We start from the raw sequence: 14,960 nt of genomic DNA on the forward strand, positions 1-14,960 counted from the left end.
AAGTTGGATATGGCCTCCAGGAGTTGAGCTGATTTTGGTTCCACTGTGCTCAAGAGTCTGTTCCGATGAGCCACCCAGGACTAAGGTGCTAGGAACGCTGTCCCATCCAGCAAGAATGAAGGCGAGATAGACAACTTAACATTAAGAAGTTATGTACCTACCATAACGTTCCATGTTAGTTGTCTTCTTCTCGCCTTCCTTCTTGCATCCCACCCTCCATCCCCCTAGCCTGGACAGACCGAGAAGAATCCCTTTTGAGGCCTTCTTCCTTTAGTTGACCTTTTTCTAGGTTACATCCTCCTCTGCCTTTAGCACTGTAGGTAACCCTTGTAATTTGGACAGGTGTCTCCAAAAAAATTGTTTTTCGATGGTGTTAGCTCTGCCAAATGAGATCTGGGTATCTGACGCCTAGCATTGTGGGATATGGGGAAGCCTCGAGCCGGTAAATAGCTCTCGAGCTTTAGTAGAAGGCCGAGTCGGAGCAGAGGATTGGCTCCGAACCCATCCAGCAAGAAAGAAGTCGAGAAGAAGAAGACTAACATGGAACGTTATGGTAGGTACATAACTTCTTATTAACTGACCTCACCCCCTCTGCCGCCTGCCATCAGCTTTTCTGTCAACAGTTGGCACATTCATTGCTCAAATGGAGTGGGAGCTAATCAGCCCTTTTGTTCATCTGCATATTGAGGTACGGCCATAGGAAGCAGTTACTGAAGTAGCCATCAGGGATTTTTGTTGTGTCCTAATCCCATGATTCATATGGTGATTGATAGGGAACCCTTCAGTGCTAACCCTACCCCCACATCCCAAACACAGTGTTCGTGCTGTAGCTTACACTGCTTGGCATGCCTGCCCCACCATGTGTCAGTAGCTGTTGGTGTAAGCCAAGTATTACTAATACATGCTCGTCCTGCTAGGTGTCTGTATAGCAGTGGAACAAGTCACCTTCCACCCTCTGGGAAGGATGAGAGGTTACTGCCACTCATTTCCATCCTTTCCCACACAGCTACCAAAGTACCTAAACTGTTGACTGAATTAATGTTATCTGGGCCATAGTCAGGGCTTTATCTGTAAAGCAGTTTCTGTCAGCAGTTGCTCATCAGTAACTTTCACCAAATGCCCCCTTCTGTGACCTAGGCCATGTCTGTAGAAGGTACTTGAAACAGTATGCCTTCCTGCATGTAGTCAGTCATGATGTTCTTCATGTTTCACTGTTGCAGTCATCACCTGTGGGTTATCCCTGCTGTGGTAGCCCTCGGCTGGCCCAACTACCAGAGTCAGTGTTTTTCTGCATCGGCTGCTGGCGCTTGCTGTCTGACGTCAGTGCTATAAAAGAAGACAGCCGACACCATTACATCAGTCTTTCTTGCCGTGGAGCCCATACCAGAAGCAGTTCGTACTACCGAATCTAGACAAAAAAACGTCTTCTCCTCCAACTACCATTTCTCTGAGACCGATGGATAATCTTCGGCCTAGGGGCAAGGCCACTTCTAGGAAAACTACCTCCAGCCACCATTTTACTCCTGCTCCACCACCCCAAACTCAAATGCTTAAAATGGTGGAGGATCTTATCACCCTTATCGGTGTAGTCGGGCCAGAACTTTTAAAATGAAAAGAGAACTTTCTTCTGAAATACTGACAGAACAGGAATCTGAGGAGTCTGATTATTCAAATTTTGAAGAGGAACAACTACCTCTGACTGCTTTTGAGGATTCAGATGCAGAGGAATCATTCATTCTGCCTCCCCACCAGAAGATCCTTTCTTTGGGGAAACCCTTCACACCCTCATGGAATATTTCCACTGGGAATCCCAGGACTTCCCTCAGTCTAAGAAAATACTGAGAGAGTTTCTAGAGCTGCCCCAGCACAGCCCCTTGGCCATCCCTCCAATCTTAGAGGTGGTTGATGATGTTTTCCATGAATTCTGCTTAACTCCTGATGCCCTCCCATCTGCTCCCAGAAAACCCGATGGGTATTACACAGTACCAGGTTCTCACAAGTACGTTAACAGAAATCCTGCTGCAGACCCTTAGGTCATTACACAGGGACCTAAAGGAGCTAGGGCTAGTTCTGAAAAGAATCCTTTTCCTTCTGACAACGACTCCAGAGCTCTGGACTAATGGGGTAAAAATGTGTACACCTCTGCAACCTTGGCTATGAGAGCACTCAACTGTCAGTTCCACATGTCAAAATAACAACACACTTTGGAACTACTAAAACAAAATATTTCAACCTTTCCTGACTGTGCCAATTCAAAAGAGTTAGCAGATGTGCTGCACTCTACTTGTCTAGTGGCTAAGCACACTTTACACTGTGGATATGATGCCCTAGAAGCCTCAATCAGGGCAGCAGTGTCAGGATCTGTCATTAGGAGACATGCATGGTTGAAGGAACAACCTCTCCCTGATCATGTCAAATCTAAATTACTTGATGCACCCTTGGATAAGGACTACTTGTTTAGAGTAAAAGCAGAAGTGGTGCTTAAAAGGATGGAAGACAAAGCAAAATCTATACAAACAATAAAAGATTTCCTTCAGGTACAACCTCCTAGGTTCAGCAGGAATTGTCCCTCAAAACACTGGTCCTTTCCTGCACCTAGCAGACAGGGGCAAAGTAAGCCCCGCAGGGACAGACCACCCAGACTCATATCCCCGGGACAGCAGAGAACCAAACAGTGGACCACTCCTACTCCAAAGGCAGGGAAGTCTAAGCCATCCCCCTAGGGCAAAAACTCTCGATGACTCCCTTTTACCCCTATGCCCTCTTTTCACTCACCAAATACTAGGAGGAAGGCTCTCCCAATGCTTAGAAAATTGGCTTTCTCCAACAAAGGACCGATGGGTCTTAAACATCATTTTTAGGGATACAAATTCTCCTTCTAATAACTTCCAATTCCAAGAGGATACCATTACCTCAAAATCAGTGAACAGAGGCATTAAAACAAGTCCAAGCTCTCTTATCCCAAGGTGAAGTAGAACCTGACCCTCAGATCAAACAGGCAGAGGCTTTTATTCCAGACTATTCCTTGTTCCCAGGATAGGGCACTTGGTGCCCTACCCTGGATCTGTCCATTCTGAACACCTTCCTGGTGGTCCCCAAATTCAGAATGCTGACAGAAATTGTCCGATTAGTTACCCTGCATCTAAAAGATGCCTACCTCCACATCCCCATAAGGAAAGTCTGCAGGATATTACTTCGCTTCAGAGCAGGCTCACAACACTTTCAGTTCTCTGCACTACCCTTTGCCTTATCTACTGCTCTCAGGGTATTCACCAAATGCTTAGCCCCGGCCATTGCCTTTTGCAGATAGAACAATATACAAATTTACCCTTATCTGGATGACTGCCTCATCAAGGCAGATGGCAAAGAAAAACTCCTCACGGACCTCCTCTTTGTCAAAACCCTCCTAACCTCCCTAGGGTGCGCCATCAACTAGAAGAAATCAAAGGAAACACCCTCCAGAAAGATGATTTTCTTGGGAGGACTGCTGGACACAGCATCCCAAATGACCTTCCTATTCCCAGAAAAGCAGAGCTTCCTGCATCTCTGTTTTTCCCAGCTGGCTCCCAGAAGTCACCTCATTGCGAGGAAGTTCCTGCAAGCCTTGGAGTACATGGCATCTTGCATCCTTCTATTTCCTCTGGCCAGGCTTCATATGAGAAAACGTCAGTGGTACCTAAAGAACCTTTGGTGTCAGCACTCTCAACCTCTAGAGCCCTCTCTACCTCTGATCCCCTGTATAAGGGCAGAGTTTCTCTGGTGGGCAGGGGCCCATGCCCACAACCGGGCAGACCATTACCACCGATGCCTCAGACATAGTTTGAGGCGCTCACCTAGAAGGCAGGTGCATCCAAGGTCTTTGGGACGCCCAGCACCTTCCCTTACACATCAACCAGAAGAAAATTATGGCAGTACAAAAGGCTCTGTTATCCTTCAAACCCCATCTCAAGCCAGGGGTTCTCCTTATCAAAATGGACAACACCACATTAATGTGGCTCATCAACAGACAGGGATGGACCCAATCTTACCCTCTGTGCAGGCTAGCCAAGAAACTCTGGCTGACCGCCTATTCCATGGGACTACACCTGATAACCCAACACCTACCAGGGAGCAACAACACCCTGGCAGACCACTTAAGCAGAAAGTTACTGGACCCCCACGCATGGCAGCTCCACAGAAAAATCTTTTTACAAATCTCTCAGGCGTGGGGGCCTCCGGAGGTGGATCTCTTTGCTTCGCATCTCCACCATCAGCCGAAAAAAAAGCTCTACCAGGAAGTATCACCTCCTAGCATGGAAGGTGGATGCCTTGACCTTCCCCTGGAACATCCTCTTTGTGTACACTTCCCTCCTCTGCCTCTTATTTCCAATGTACTGATCAAATAAGAGAGGCGAGACTATAGGCCATCCTCATTGCTCCAGATCGGCCCAGACAACATTGGTATCCCTTACTGCGCAGCCTGACCTTACAGCCTCCCAGGCAGCTTCTCCTGATCTCAGACATCTTAACTCAGGTGTGTGGGGGGGGGGGGGTGCTGCACCCAGATTTGCAGACTCTCAAACTAGCAGCATGGATAATACTCTAAAAGGCAAACAAGGGGCCCCTGTTAAGCAAACTGATCCTAGACATTATCACAGAGGCCAGAAGGTCCAGCACCAGAAAATATTATGCAGGAAAATGGAAAAGATTGTGCTCCTGGAGCCAGTTCAGAGGGGCAATACCTCACAGCCTTCCATCCCTCTTATCCTAGACTATCAAGCAGAGCTACGTAATAGTGGTCTGTTCTCATCCTCTATTAAAATCCATGCCTCAGCTATTCCAGCTCATTTTTGATACAGAATAGCCCCTGTTCTCAAATCTTTTGATTAAACAATTCCTCAGAGGGACTTCTAATATCAGACCTCCCAGAAGTCCACCCACTCCAGCCTGGGACCTGAATTATGTTTTAGAAAAACTACTTTTGCCACCCTTCCAACCTGCTGCTTCAGCAGAACTAAGGTTCCTCTCCTGGAAGACTGCTTTTCTCCTAGCTATCGCCTCAGCCAGAATGGGTTCAGAACTTCAGGCACTGAGAGCTATTGAGCCCTTCATCATCTTCCATTTAGACAGGGTCTCCCTGAGGGCTATTCCCTCCTTTATGATCTAGGTGGTATCTAGTGTAACTCTCTCCACCAGGCCATACATCTACCCACCTTCTCTCCTAAACCTCAAAACAAGGGGGATAGAATTCTGCACTCACTAGATGTGCACAGACACCTCAGATACTATCTAGACTGTACTAAACCCTTAAGAAAAACAGACCAACTATTTGTCAGCTTTGCCTCCGGGGCAGAGGGGAAGCCCTTTTCCAAACAAACCATTTCCAAATGGATATCACACTGTATCCATTTCTGCTATAGATTGCATGGAACCCCCCCCCCCCACAAGTCCCTTAGAACCCATCCCAATTTCCACAGCATTCCTCGAAGGAGTTCTCACCAGGGACATCCTGGAAGCTGCCACCTGATCTTCTGTCCATACCTTTACTAAGCATTACCACCTACCTCTGTTTTCTAAGGCTAGGGCAGGGTTTGCCTCTGCAGTCCTGCAAGGCATGCTGACCATTTCTAGGTCTCTTACTAATCCTACCACCCCTCTCTTCAGCTTTGGGAATCCTCCCACAGGTGATGACTGCAACAGTGAAACATGAAAAACATAGTACAGTTGTGTACACTTACCATAAATGCAGATGTTTGAGTGTATTCACTGTTGCAGTCCTGGTTTCCCACCCTCCTTCCCCCTTATGTCTTCTTTCTTCAAGGAGATATAGGTTTCTAATGGTGGCTTTTAGCCACCTGGACCATTCTACCTTATTTACTTGGGCCTCTGACTGGTTAGGGCAAGAAAACTGATGTAATGGCATCGGCTGTCTTCTTTTATAGCACTGACGTCCTGACATCAAACAGCGAGTGCCAGCAGTCGACACAGGAAAAGACTGAATCTGGTATTCAGGCTGGCCGAGGGCTACCACAACAGGGATAACTCACAGGTGATGACTGCAACAGTGAATACACTCTTAACATCTACATTTATGGTAAGTGTACACAACTGACCTTTGTCAGTAATTTTTATGGAATGAAATAAGCTCTTCTTTCATGTGGCTGTGTTCTGTTAGATTTATCTGTGCTCTGGGTTGTTGCAAGCACTGTTTTTAATTGTTTTGTCATACTTGTGTAATGTAAACATCCCGCTTAAATTTTTATATATCGCTTATCAAACACATAGTAGTGGCATTTTGTATTGACACTGATATTTTGATCACTTGTTTCTTTTCTCCAGCATCTACGGAGAAGAATGCTGGAAGCTGCAGCTGAGTCACATTTTTCACAAGATTCAAAGATTGCCACCAGCAACAAGAATTTGCTTTAACGTCTATTTTTTATGGTTAAGTAACCATGAATTCAGGATTATGGGGTCAAGAGAAAAACACTTCACCTCTTTGGGATGAATGGAAGTTTTACATACTTGTGCAGGAATATACCATTGTTGACAAACAAACTTCAAAGCATGTGAAGATACCAAGAGGAAGTATAGCACAACTTTTACAAGATTGCAATTCTTTGGGTCGAACAGTTGCAACAACTAAAGGCAAAAAGATTCAGTTGACAGTGATGATATTGGAGCAACCACACTCTATTTTATTTGTTGAAGAAAAGGATTTGATTGAAATTAATGACAGTATAGCAGAGTTGTTATTGGCAGTAACCAACTGTGAAGACAGATTTTTGCTGTTTAAAAATAAACCAAGACTATACAAAGGATTACAGATTGATATTGATTCAGATGTCAGAGTTCACTTGAGATCGGGGGATTATAAACTTCCTGGGCTTGTACGTTTCAAGGGGCCGTTACAGCAGGAGAGGCCATTATCAGGTGTATATTTTGGTGTGGAGCTCCTGGTAAGTACTTAAATAGTACAGTTTGCAAAGCAAGTAACCTGATTTTCGATTTTTGTATTAAAGTGCTTGCACGTAAGTTATTGCAGGAGTCATCATGGTTGTTTTGATCTGAAGTGGTATCTTTCCAAAGTTCACAATTTTGAATTCACTTTACTGAATAGTGCTTAAAATAACTTTTTATATCAGTAGTTAGATAAATAGTAGAATGAGGAGCTTTTCTAAGTGAAGTGCTTGTACTTTTTGTTTGGAAAAAGTGTAAAATTTTGCACAAGTATTATTGTTGGTGTTATTGGTGTTACACTGATACCTGACAAAAATCAAAGGCCTTAAGAAGTGCATGACTTGTGAACATAAAATTCCACCCGAGTACCCACACTGTTTATGTGGATGTTCTTCGTGTTTCACTGTTGCAGTCATCACATTTGGGTTGTCCGTCCAAGGGTAGCCCTCGGCCAGCCTGAATACCAGAAGCTTAGTATTTCTGCATCAGTTGCTTTCACTTTGGTACTGACATCAGGTCATCAGTAGCATAAAGTAAGGCAGTCAACACCATTACATCAATCTTTCTTGCCATGGAGCCTGAAGCAGAAGCAATTTGCACAAGTGCCAGTCGGCCGCTCCCCGAGTTTCGTCTACCAAATTGAAGTTGAAACCTTCTAAAGCAAAGTACCCCAATAGGGATCCTTTTTTCTTGCACTAACCAATGTCAGAAAAAGTTAATAATTGTCTCACCTGTGGAAAGCAAATACCACACTGAGACTTTCATTCTTACTGCGTCACTTGCTGAGGCCCAGACCACGAAGTCCCCAGTTGTCGCTTCTGTGCTTTGTTCAACGCCAGAACTATCCGTCATCAGGCCCTTATTGTAGCTAGATATTTTCACTTACAGTCCTTGAATTCTGATATGGCTTCGGTAAGCCATCCAACGGCAGATCTTCCGAAAAAACATAAAGATAAAGACAGAGGCACAGGTCCAGACCTACCGACGATGCTTCCGTTAAGCTTGTAGTCAGTTCTCTGGTCCTCAGTGAGGTGCTTTCGCAGCCCCTGATGACTGCTTCTGTGGATTTGCAGGCCTCTACCGAGACCCTTTTGGAATTTGGTATTGCGCAAAACTCTTCTTCGACTAAGGATCCTGTGGTCGTCTCTACCTTGGGAGGGTCCGGAGCCACTGAGGAGGCACCAGCTTCCGAGGAAGCCCTTTGCACTACTGATTCTCATCACAAACCAATGTCTTCTTTTGCGACTACCGTTCTTTCGAAAACGACCGAGTTTCTTAGGCCCAGGGTATGAACCACACCCAAGAAACCGACGACCCACTCTCAGGCACCTGCTTCCTTGCCTCAGTCTCAAATGCTTAAAATGGCGGAAGACCTTATCATGCTGATCAAGGGAAGCCAAGCTACCCCCCTCCAAAAGGAAAAGAGATCTTTCCCCTGTAGTTTTGTCTGAACAAGAGTCTGATGACTCTGATGCATCTGAATATGAAGATATGCAACCCCTCTCTACTTAATGAGGATTCTGATGCAGAGGATTCCATTCCTTCAGCCTTTCCCCCAGACGATTTTTCCTTTGGGAAAACCCTTCATACCTTAAGAGAGCATTTCCAATGGGAGAGTCAAGACTACCCTCAGTCTAAAAGGAGACTCTGGGAATTCTTAGATCTTCCACAGCACATACCCTTGGCCATCCCCCCAGTCCTGGATGTTATGGAGGATGTTTTCCTGGAATCCAGCTTGACTTCTGACACCCTCCCTCCTGCACCTAGAAAACCAGGCAGGTACTATAGAGTCCCTGACTCACACAAATTTCTTTTTAAAAATTCCTGCTGCTGACCTTGGGGTAATTTCTTAAGGGCCTAAAGGGATTAAAGCAACCTCTGCTAAGAATCCCACCCCCTCAAATAGGGATTCCCGAGCACTAGACAGATGGGATAAAAAAGTATACACCTCAGCTACTCTTGCTATCAGGGCATTAAATTGTCAGTTCCATATGCTAAAATCAACATACCTTGGAACTCCTCAAACAAAAAATGTCTTCCTTTCCTGCTTGTGCAGAATCTAGAGTTACAAGAGTTAATGCATTCTGCAAGTCAAGTAACTAAACACACCTTGCACTGTGGTTTTGACACCCTAGAGGCTTCTTGCAGGGCAGCAGCCCTGCATTAGAAGGCATGCATGGCTTAAGGAATAGCCCCTGCCAGACCAGGTCACATCTAAATTGTTGGATCTCCCCCTCCACAAAGACAACTTCTTTGGCACTAAAGCAGAAGAAGTCTTAAAAAATATGGAAGAAAAAGCTAAATCTATGCAGACAGTTAAGGATTTCTTACAGGTCCAGCAGGCGTTGTCTCACCAAGCACTGGTCCTTTCCTGCTCCCACTAAGCCAGTCCAGGCCCCAGGGAACCAGACCCCCAGACAGCAGCCACAGGGAATGCAGAGATCTAAGCAGTGGACTACCTCCACTTCAAAAACGGAGTTCTAAGCCACCCCTTTATGGTAAGAACTCACAATGACTCTCCTCCACCATCCCCTCCCTCTGCCCACCTTCAACTAGGTGGAAAACTCCCCTTTCATGCAAGCACCTGGGCCACCATTACCAATGACCACTGGGTTCTCAACAGTGTCTCAAGGATGCAGATTTTCCTTCCACACCCTTCCAACCCCAAAAGGGTTCCCAGATCTACCTCCAAACCAGTGGGCAGAGGCTCAAAAGCAAATCCTTTCCCTGCTTTCTATCAGGGCAGTAGAGCATGTTCCTGCAGAACAGATAGGCCAAGGTTTCTACTCCAGACTTTTTTTCTGGTTCCCAGAAAAGAGGGCAGCTGGTGCCCCATCCTCCATCTATCCGTTCTATACACTTCCTGGTGATCCCAAAATTCAAAATGCTCACCCTCCAGCAGCTGCTACCCATGCTGTCCAAGGACGCTTGGCTAGCCACCCAAGATCTAAAAGATGCCTATCTCTACATTCCTGTCAGGGAATCATGCAGGAAATATCTCTGTTTCAGGGCAGGATCTCAACACTTTCAGTTCTTTGCTCTTCCCTTTGGCTTATCTACTGCTCCCAGAGTTTTCACAAAATGTCTTGCTCTGGCCATTGCCTTTTGCAGACAAAGGAATATCTAGATTTACCCATACTTAGACGACTGGTTTATTCAGGTAGACAGCCAGGAAAAGCAGCTCAAGCACCTGGCCTTTGTAAAGACCCTTCTAACCTCCCTAGGGTACACAATCAACGAAAAGAAATCCAAACAGGTGCCCACCCAAGGGATTATCTTCCTTGGAGCAAGCCTAGACACAGCATCCCAGATGGCATTCCGTACACCAGAAAAACAAATTTTCCTGACAAACTACTTCTCTTAACTAGCCACCAGACCCCAGTTATCTGCAAGGAAGATCCTGCAAGCTCTGGGGTTCACGGCATCTTGCATACTGCTCATTCCATATGCCAGACTGCATATGAGGAAACTTCAATGGTACCTAAAAAGCCTTTGGTGTCAACACTCTTAAGACCTGGAGACTCTTTTATACCTGTAATTCCTTGCCTCAGAAAAGATTTTCTTTGGTGGGCAACAGCATGCTCCCACAACAAGGGACTACCTTTCTCACCACCCCCGCTGCCCAGACACTCACCACAAATGCATCAGACTATGCTTGGGGTGCCCACCTGGATGGCAGGTGCATGCAGGGCCAATGGAGCCCACAGCAAATCCCGCTGCACATCAACCAAAAAGAGATGATGGCTGTTCAGCACACCTTGATAGCTTTCAAGCCCCTTCTCTTCCCAGGGGCTCTCCTGATCAAAACAGACAACACCACTGTGATGTGGTATATCAACAAGCAGGGAGGGACTCGCTCCTACCCTCTCTGCAGGCTGGCCATGACCCTTTGGCACACAGCCTCTGCCATGCAACTGCACCTGTTAGCACAATTCCTACCAGGCTCTCTCAAACAATCTGGCAGACAAATTAAGCAGAAATCTTCTGGACACATATGAGAGACACCTCAACAGAAGAACCTTCACCCTAATAACTCCAAAATGGGGCACCCCAAAGGTCAACCTCTTTGCATCCCACACCAACCATCAGCTCAGCAAATTCTGCACCAGGGAGCATCAGCGCATGTCTTGGAAAGTGGATGCCCTGTTCTTCCCCTGGGTCAATCTGTCGGTCTATGCCTTTCTTCCACTACCTCTTATTCAAAGAGTACTGCTCAAAATAAAGGAGGAAAAACTAAGGACAGTTCTTATAGCTCCAGAATGGCCTCGCCGGCACTGATACCCCTTGCTGTGCAGTCTGTCCCCACTGCCACCATGGCATCTTCCTCAGATTCCAAACCTCCTGACCCAGAGGGAAGGGGAATTCATGCATCCCCAATTGAAGACACTCAGTTTGGCAGCTTGGCTTATTCCCTAACCCTGGATCAATCTGCCAATCTCCGTGAACAGGTTGTAGATGTTATACCTGAGGCCAGATGCCCTAGCACTAGAAAGTCTTATGCTGACAAATGGAAAAGGTTCTGCACCTGGATCCAGGCTAAGGGAGCCAATACGGCACAGCCCTCCCTCCCTCTCATCCTGGATTACTTAGCTGACCTGTTACACAGTGGGCTCTCTCCTCTATAAAACTTCATGCCTCTGTCTTTGCTCATTTCCCCACTGAGCAGCCCCTTTTCTCTCCCCGTTAGATCAAACACTTCCTAAGAGGGGCTATCAACTTGAGGCCATCCAGAAGAGCACCAACCCCAGCTTGGGAACTTAACTTTGTGTTGGAAAAGCTCACCCTGCCCCCTTTTGAACCAGCTTCTTCTGCAGAGCTAAACTTTCTTTCCTGGAAAACAGCTTTCCTTCTGGCCATCACTTCAGCCAGAAGAGTCTCTGAGCTGCAAGTGCTCATGGCTGTGGAACCCTTAATCATCTTCCATGCTGACAGGGTGTCCCTCAGAACTAACCCATCCTTCATGCCCAAGGTGGTGTACAGTGTGGCTCTCAACCAATCCATTCATTTGCCCACCTTTTTTCCTAATCCCCAGAACAAGGGGGGAAGGATCTTGCACTGTCTAGATGTGCACAGACAGCTCAGATTCTATCTAGACAGGTCTAAATCCTTTAGAAAGTCTGATCAATTGCTGGGGCAGAAGGCAAAGCCATCTCCAAACAAACCATTTCCAAATAGATAGCACACTGCATCCATTTCTGCTACAAACAACATGGAAAGCCTCTCCCCAATGGGGCTTGAACTCACTCCACCAGAGCAGCCTCCACATCTGCAGCTTTCCTCAGAGGAGTCCCCACCAGGGACATCCTAGAGACTGCCACCAGGACTTCTATTCACACTTTTACCAAACATTACCACCTGCCTCTCTTCTCCAAATCCAGGGCAGGGTTTGCCTCTGCAGTCTTGCAGGGCATCCTAGCCAGCCCCTAGTTTCCTTGACTGCCTGCACCCATTTCCTCAGCTTTGGGAATCAACCCAAATGTGATGACTGAAACAGTGAAACATGAAGAACATAGTACAGTTGTGTACACTTACCGTAAATGTAGATGTTAGAGTGTATTCACTTTTGCAGTCCTGGTTTCCCTCCCTCCATCCCCCCTTTCTTCTCTTTCCTTACAAGGGACATATTGATATTTGCTTTCTACTGGTGGGGTTCTTCCGCTCCTACTTGGGGGTCCTGACTGGTTAGGGCAAGAAATACTGATGTAATGGCATTGGCTGCCTTACTTTATACTACTGATGACCTGACGTCAGTACTGAAACGACAGCAACTGACACAGAAATACTAAGCCTCTGGTGTGTGGGCCAGCCGAGGGCTACCCTGGCAGGGATAACCCAAATGTGATGACTGCAACAGTGAATGCACTCTAACATCTACATTTATGGTAAGTATACACAACTGTAGTTTATTGTTTGGGCTGTACCCATATTGAGGCAAATTGTGATATTTGTGCTTCTTTTGGAAGTAGGGCCATTGAGGGCCCCAAAGAGAAGTTGATCTTAAAAGTTTTGCTTCCCCCTCACACAGGGTCTTCTTCTTCTTCTTCTCCTCCTCCTCCGATATCTAGCACTTCCAGATTAGCTTCCCTGAGTAAGAAAATGGATAAGGAAAAGGAGACAGAAGTCTAAAGAAAAGTTTAAAGAATGACAATGAGCTGAGGAGAGGAAGGTAGAGAAGTTTAGAAAATGTCCCCAGATCTGTCAGATCCTTCGAGTCTGACACTTAAGAATCCAAGGAAATCAGATACACCAACTACTTGGATCCATTCTTCCTCACCTCAACCAAGATTTTCTCCAGAGCCAGTGAGTCATGGACTCCACTCGCCCATTTTGCAAGAGAGAAGGTACTCCAGACCTCTGTAAGTGGCATCATCTTTACTGTCCAATCCACCTGAAGTCTTACAGATACAGATGTCTATTGAATGATGCAGAGATTTCTGATGCAGAGATTTCTGGGGACACAAATCTGATTAGGGGTTCTCCTGGCGCTGTCCTGCTTGGGTGTTGTGGGTACATGTCCAAATATCTCTCCATTGTTCTTTCCAGTACCAGTCCATCCTTTATATTTGGTCCCAATGGGTCCAAACCACCACCGGTGCACCTCAGTCAGAGCAAACAGCTGGAGGAACTTCAACTTCATCAACATCCCTCACTGTCTAGACTCTGATTCTTTCAGATCGAGATGAGCCTCAGAGCCGAATGTCAGGGCCCTGGAGGTGGAATCAACTCGATTTTTTTGGAACCGTCTCTGCCTCTTGGGCTTCAGCTATTTCTAGATTGGTCCGAGGTCAGCCATAAAGCCAATTGGGGCTGGGGTTGCTCCTTCATCTTCAGACAAGAGGGATGTTCCTTTGGTTCAGATCTCAAAGTAGTCCTTCAAGGCATTTGAATGGGTTGTGACTAGGCCAAGAATTGGGTGCTGCCTTCTAGCTTGGATTCATCCCAACTTCTTTTGGATCCTGTGATTCGCCACACTCATTCATATCAATGGAAACAGTCAGTGTCTTTATGCCTAAAGGATACTTGTCACTTGAGTTCCCAGTCTGATTCAGACCTGTTCCCTGAGATTCCCCTGAGATGAAGTTTGCTAGGAAACAGACTTTCAAATGAAAACATCTGGACTCCTCTCCAGAGTCTGTCACAGAAGACACAGATCTGAATGAAGGTGAAGGTCCCCCGTGATCACCTCTAGAATATGCCACCTTTGGTGACATTCTAGCATTGATGAAGCAACAAGTTTTTTTCCACTGAAACTCCTTCAGCATATGAATCTCTGTTCCACAAAGCCTTTGGTATTGGCTCATCTGTGTCCTGGGTGGTAGCACCTAATGATGCCCTTGCACACCTGGTGGCTCTGCAGGCATGGAAGGACATGATGTAGTGGAAACTATCCCCAGAATGCCACATAGGATTTTGGTTGCCCTCAGTGACAGCACTGGAGCAAAGGTCCACCAGTAGATACCATGGCAGTAGTGGTAACCATGAAAAGGAATTGTCTGTGGACAGTCCTTCTGTTCATCCCCTAATAGGGAGTCAAATGCATTGGATAGGTTTGGCAAATGTACATATGCTTCATTGACATTTGCATTTGGGGCACTGAACTATCTTGCCCATATGGCATGTTTTCAGGGGAGCTGACCAGCTTACTAAAGTTCTCATTGGTAACTTACCAGCAGACATTCAAAAAACAGTGGACTCCAAATTGTCTGCCCTGCAGTCAGTCTCCAATATGTTCATGTGTCTCCTTTCCAATGCAGCTTATGGCAAAGCAAGGGCTGCATGCACTGGCATTACCATGCGTTGGCATATTTGGATGCACAAATGAGATTTTGCAGAAGGCTTTAAGACATACTTCATTAAAGCTAAGTTTGATGGTTCCACTCTTTTCATATCTTTTAAGAGACACTAGGAGTGAACAAAATGGAAAAAAAATGCATGTGCTATTGGAATCCACTTCTCCACTCCTCAGAGGACTTTTTCAAGTAACCAAAGGTGTGGTAAGATGATACCAGGAAAGTCCTGGA

General features: G+C 46.1%; 1 protein-coding gene across 1 annotated transcript in view; it reads left to right on the forward strand.

Annotated features, from left to right (window-relative positions):
• Positions 1 to 14,960, forward strand: part of CYLD (CYLD lysine 63 deubiquitinase) — a 1,495,154-nt gene that overhangs the window by 123,266 nt on the left and 1,356,928 nt on the right. Inside the window, exon 3 of the mRNA XM_044081615.1 lies at positions 6,319 to 6,938. Coding sequence (XP_043937550.1) covers positions 6,435 to 6,938 — 504 coding nt within the window. The 5' untranslated portion in view covers positions 6,319 to 6,434. The remainder of the gene's footprint in view (positions 1 to 6,318; positions 6,939 to 14,960) is intronic.

This window comes from Protopterus annectens, chromosome 8.part1 (assembly GCF_019279795.1).
Source record: "Protopterus annectens isolate FY-2018-M chromosome 8.part1, PAN1.0, whole genome shotgun sequence".
Classification (NCBI taxonomy): Eukaryota; Metazoa; Chordata; order Ceratodontiformes; family Protopteridae; genus Protopterus; species Protopterus annectens.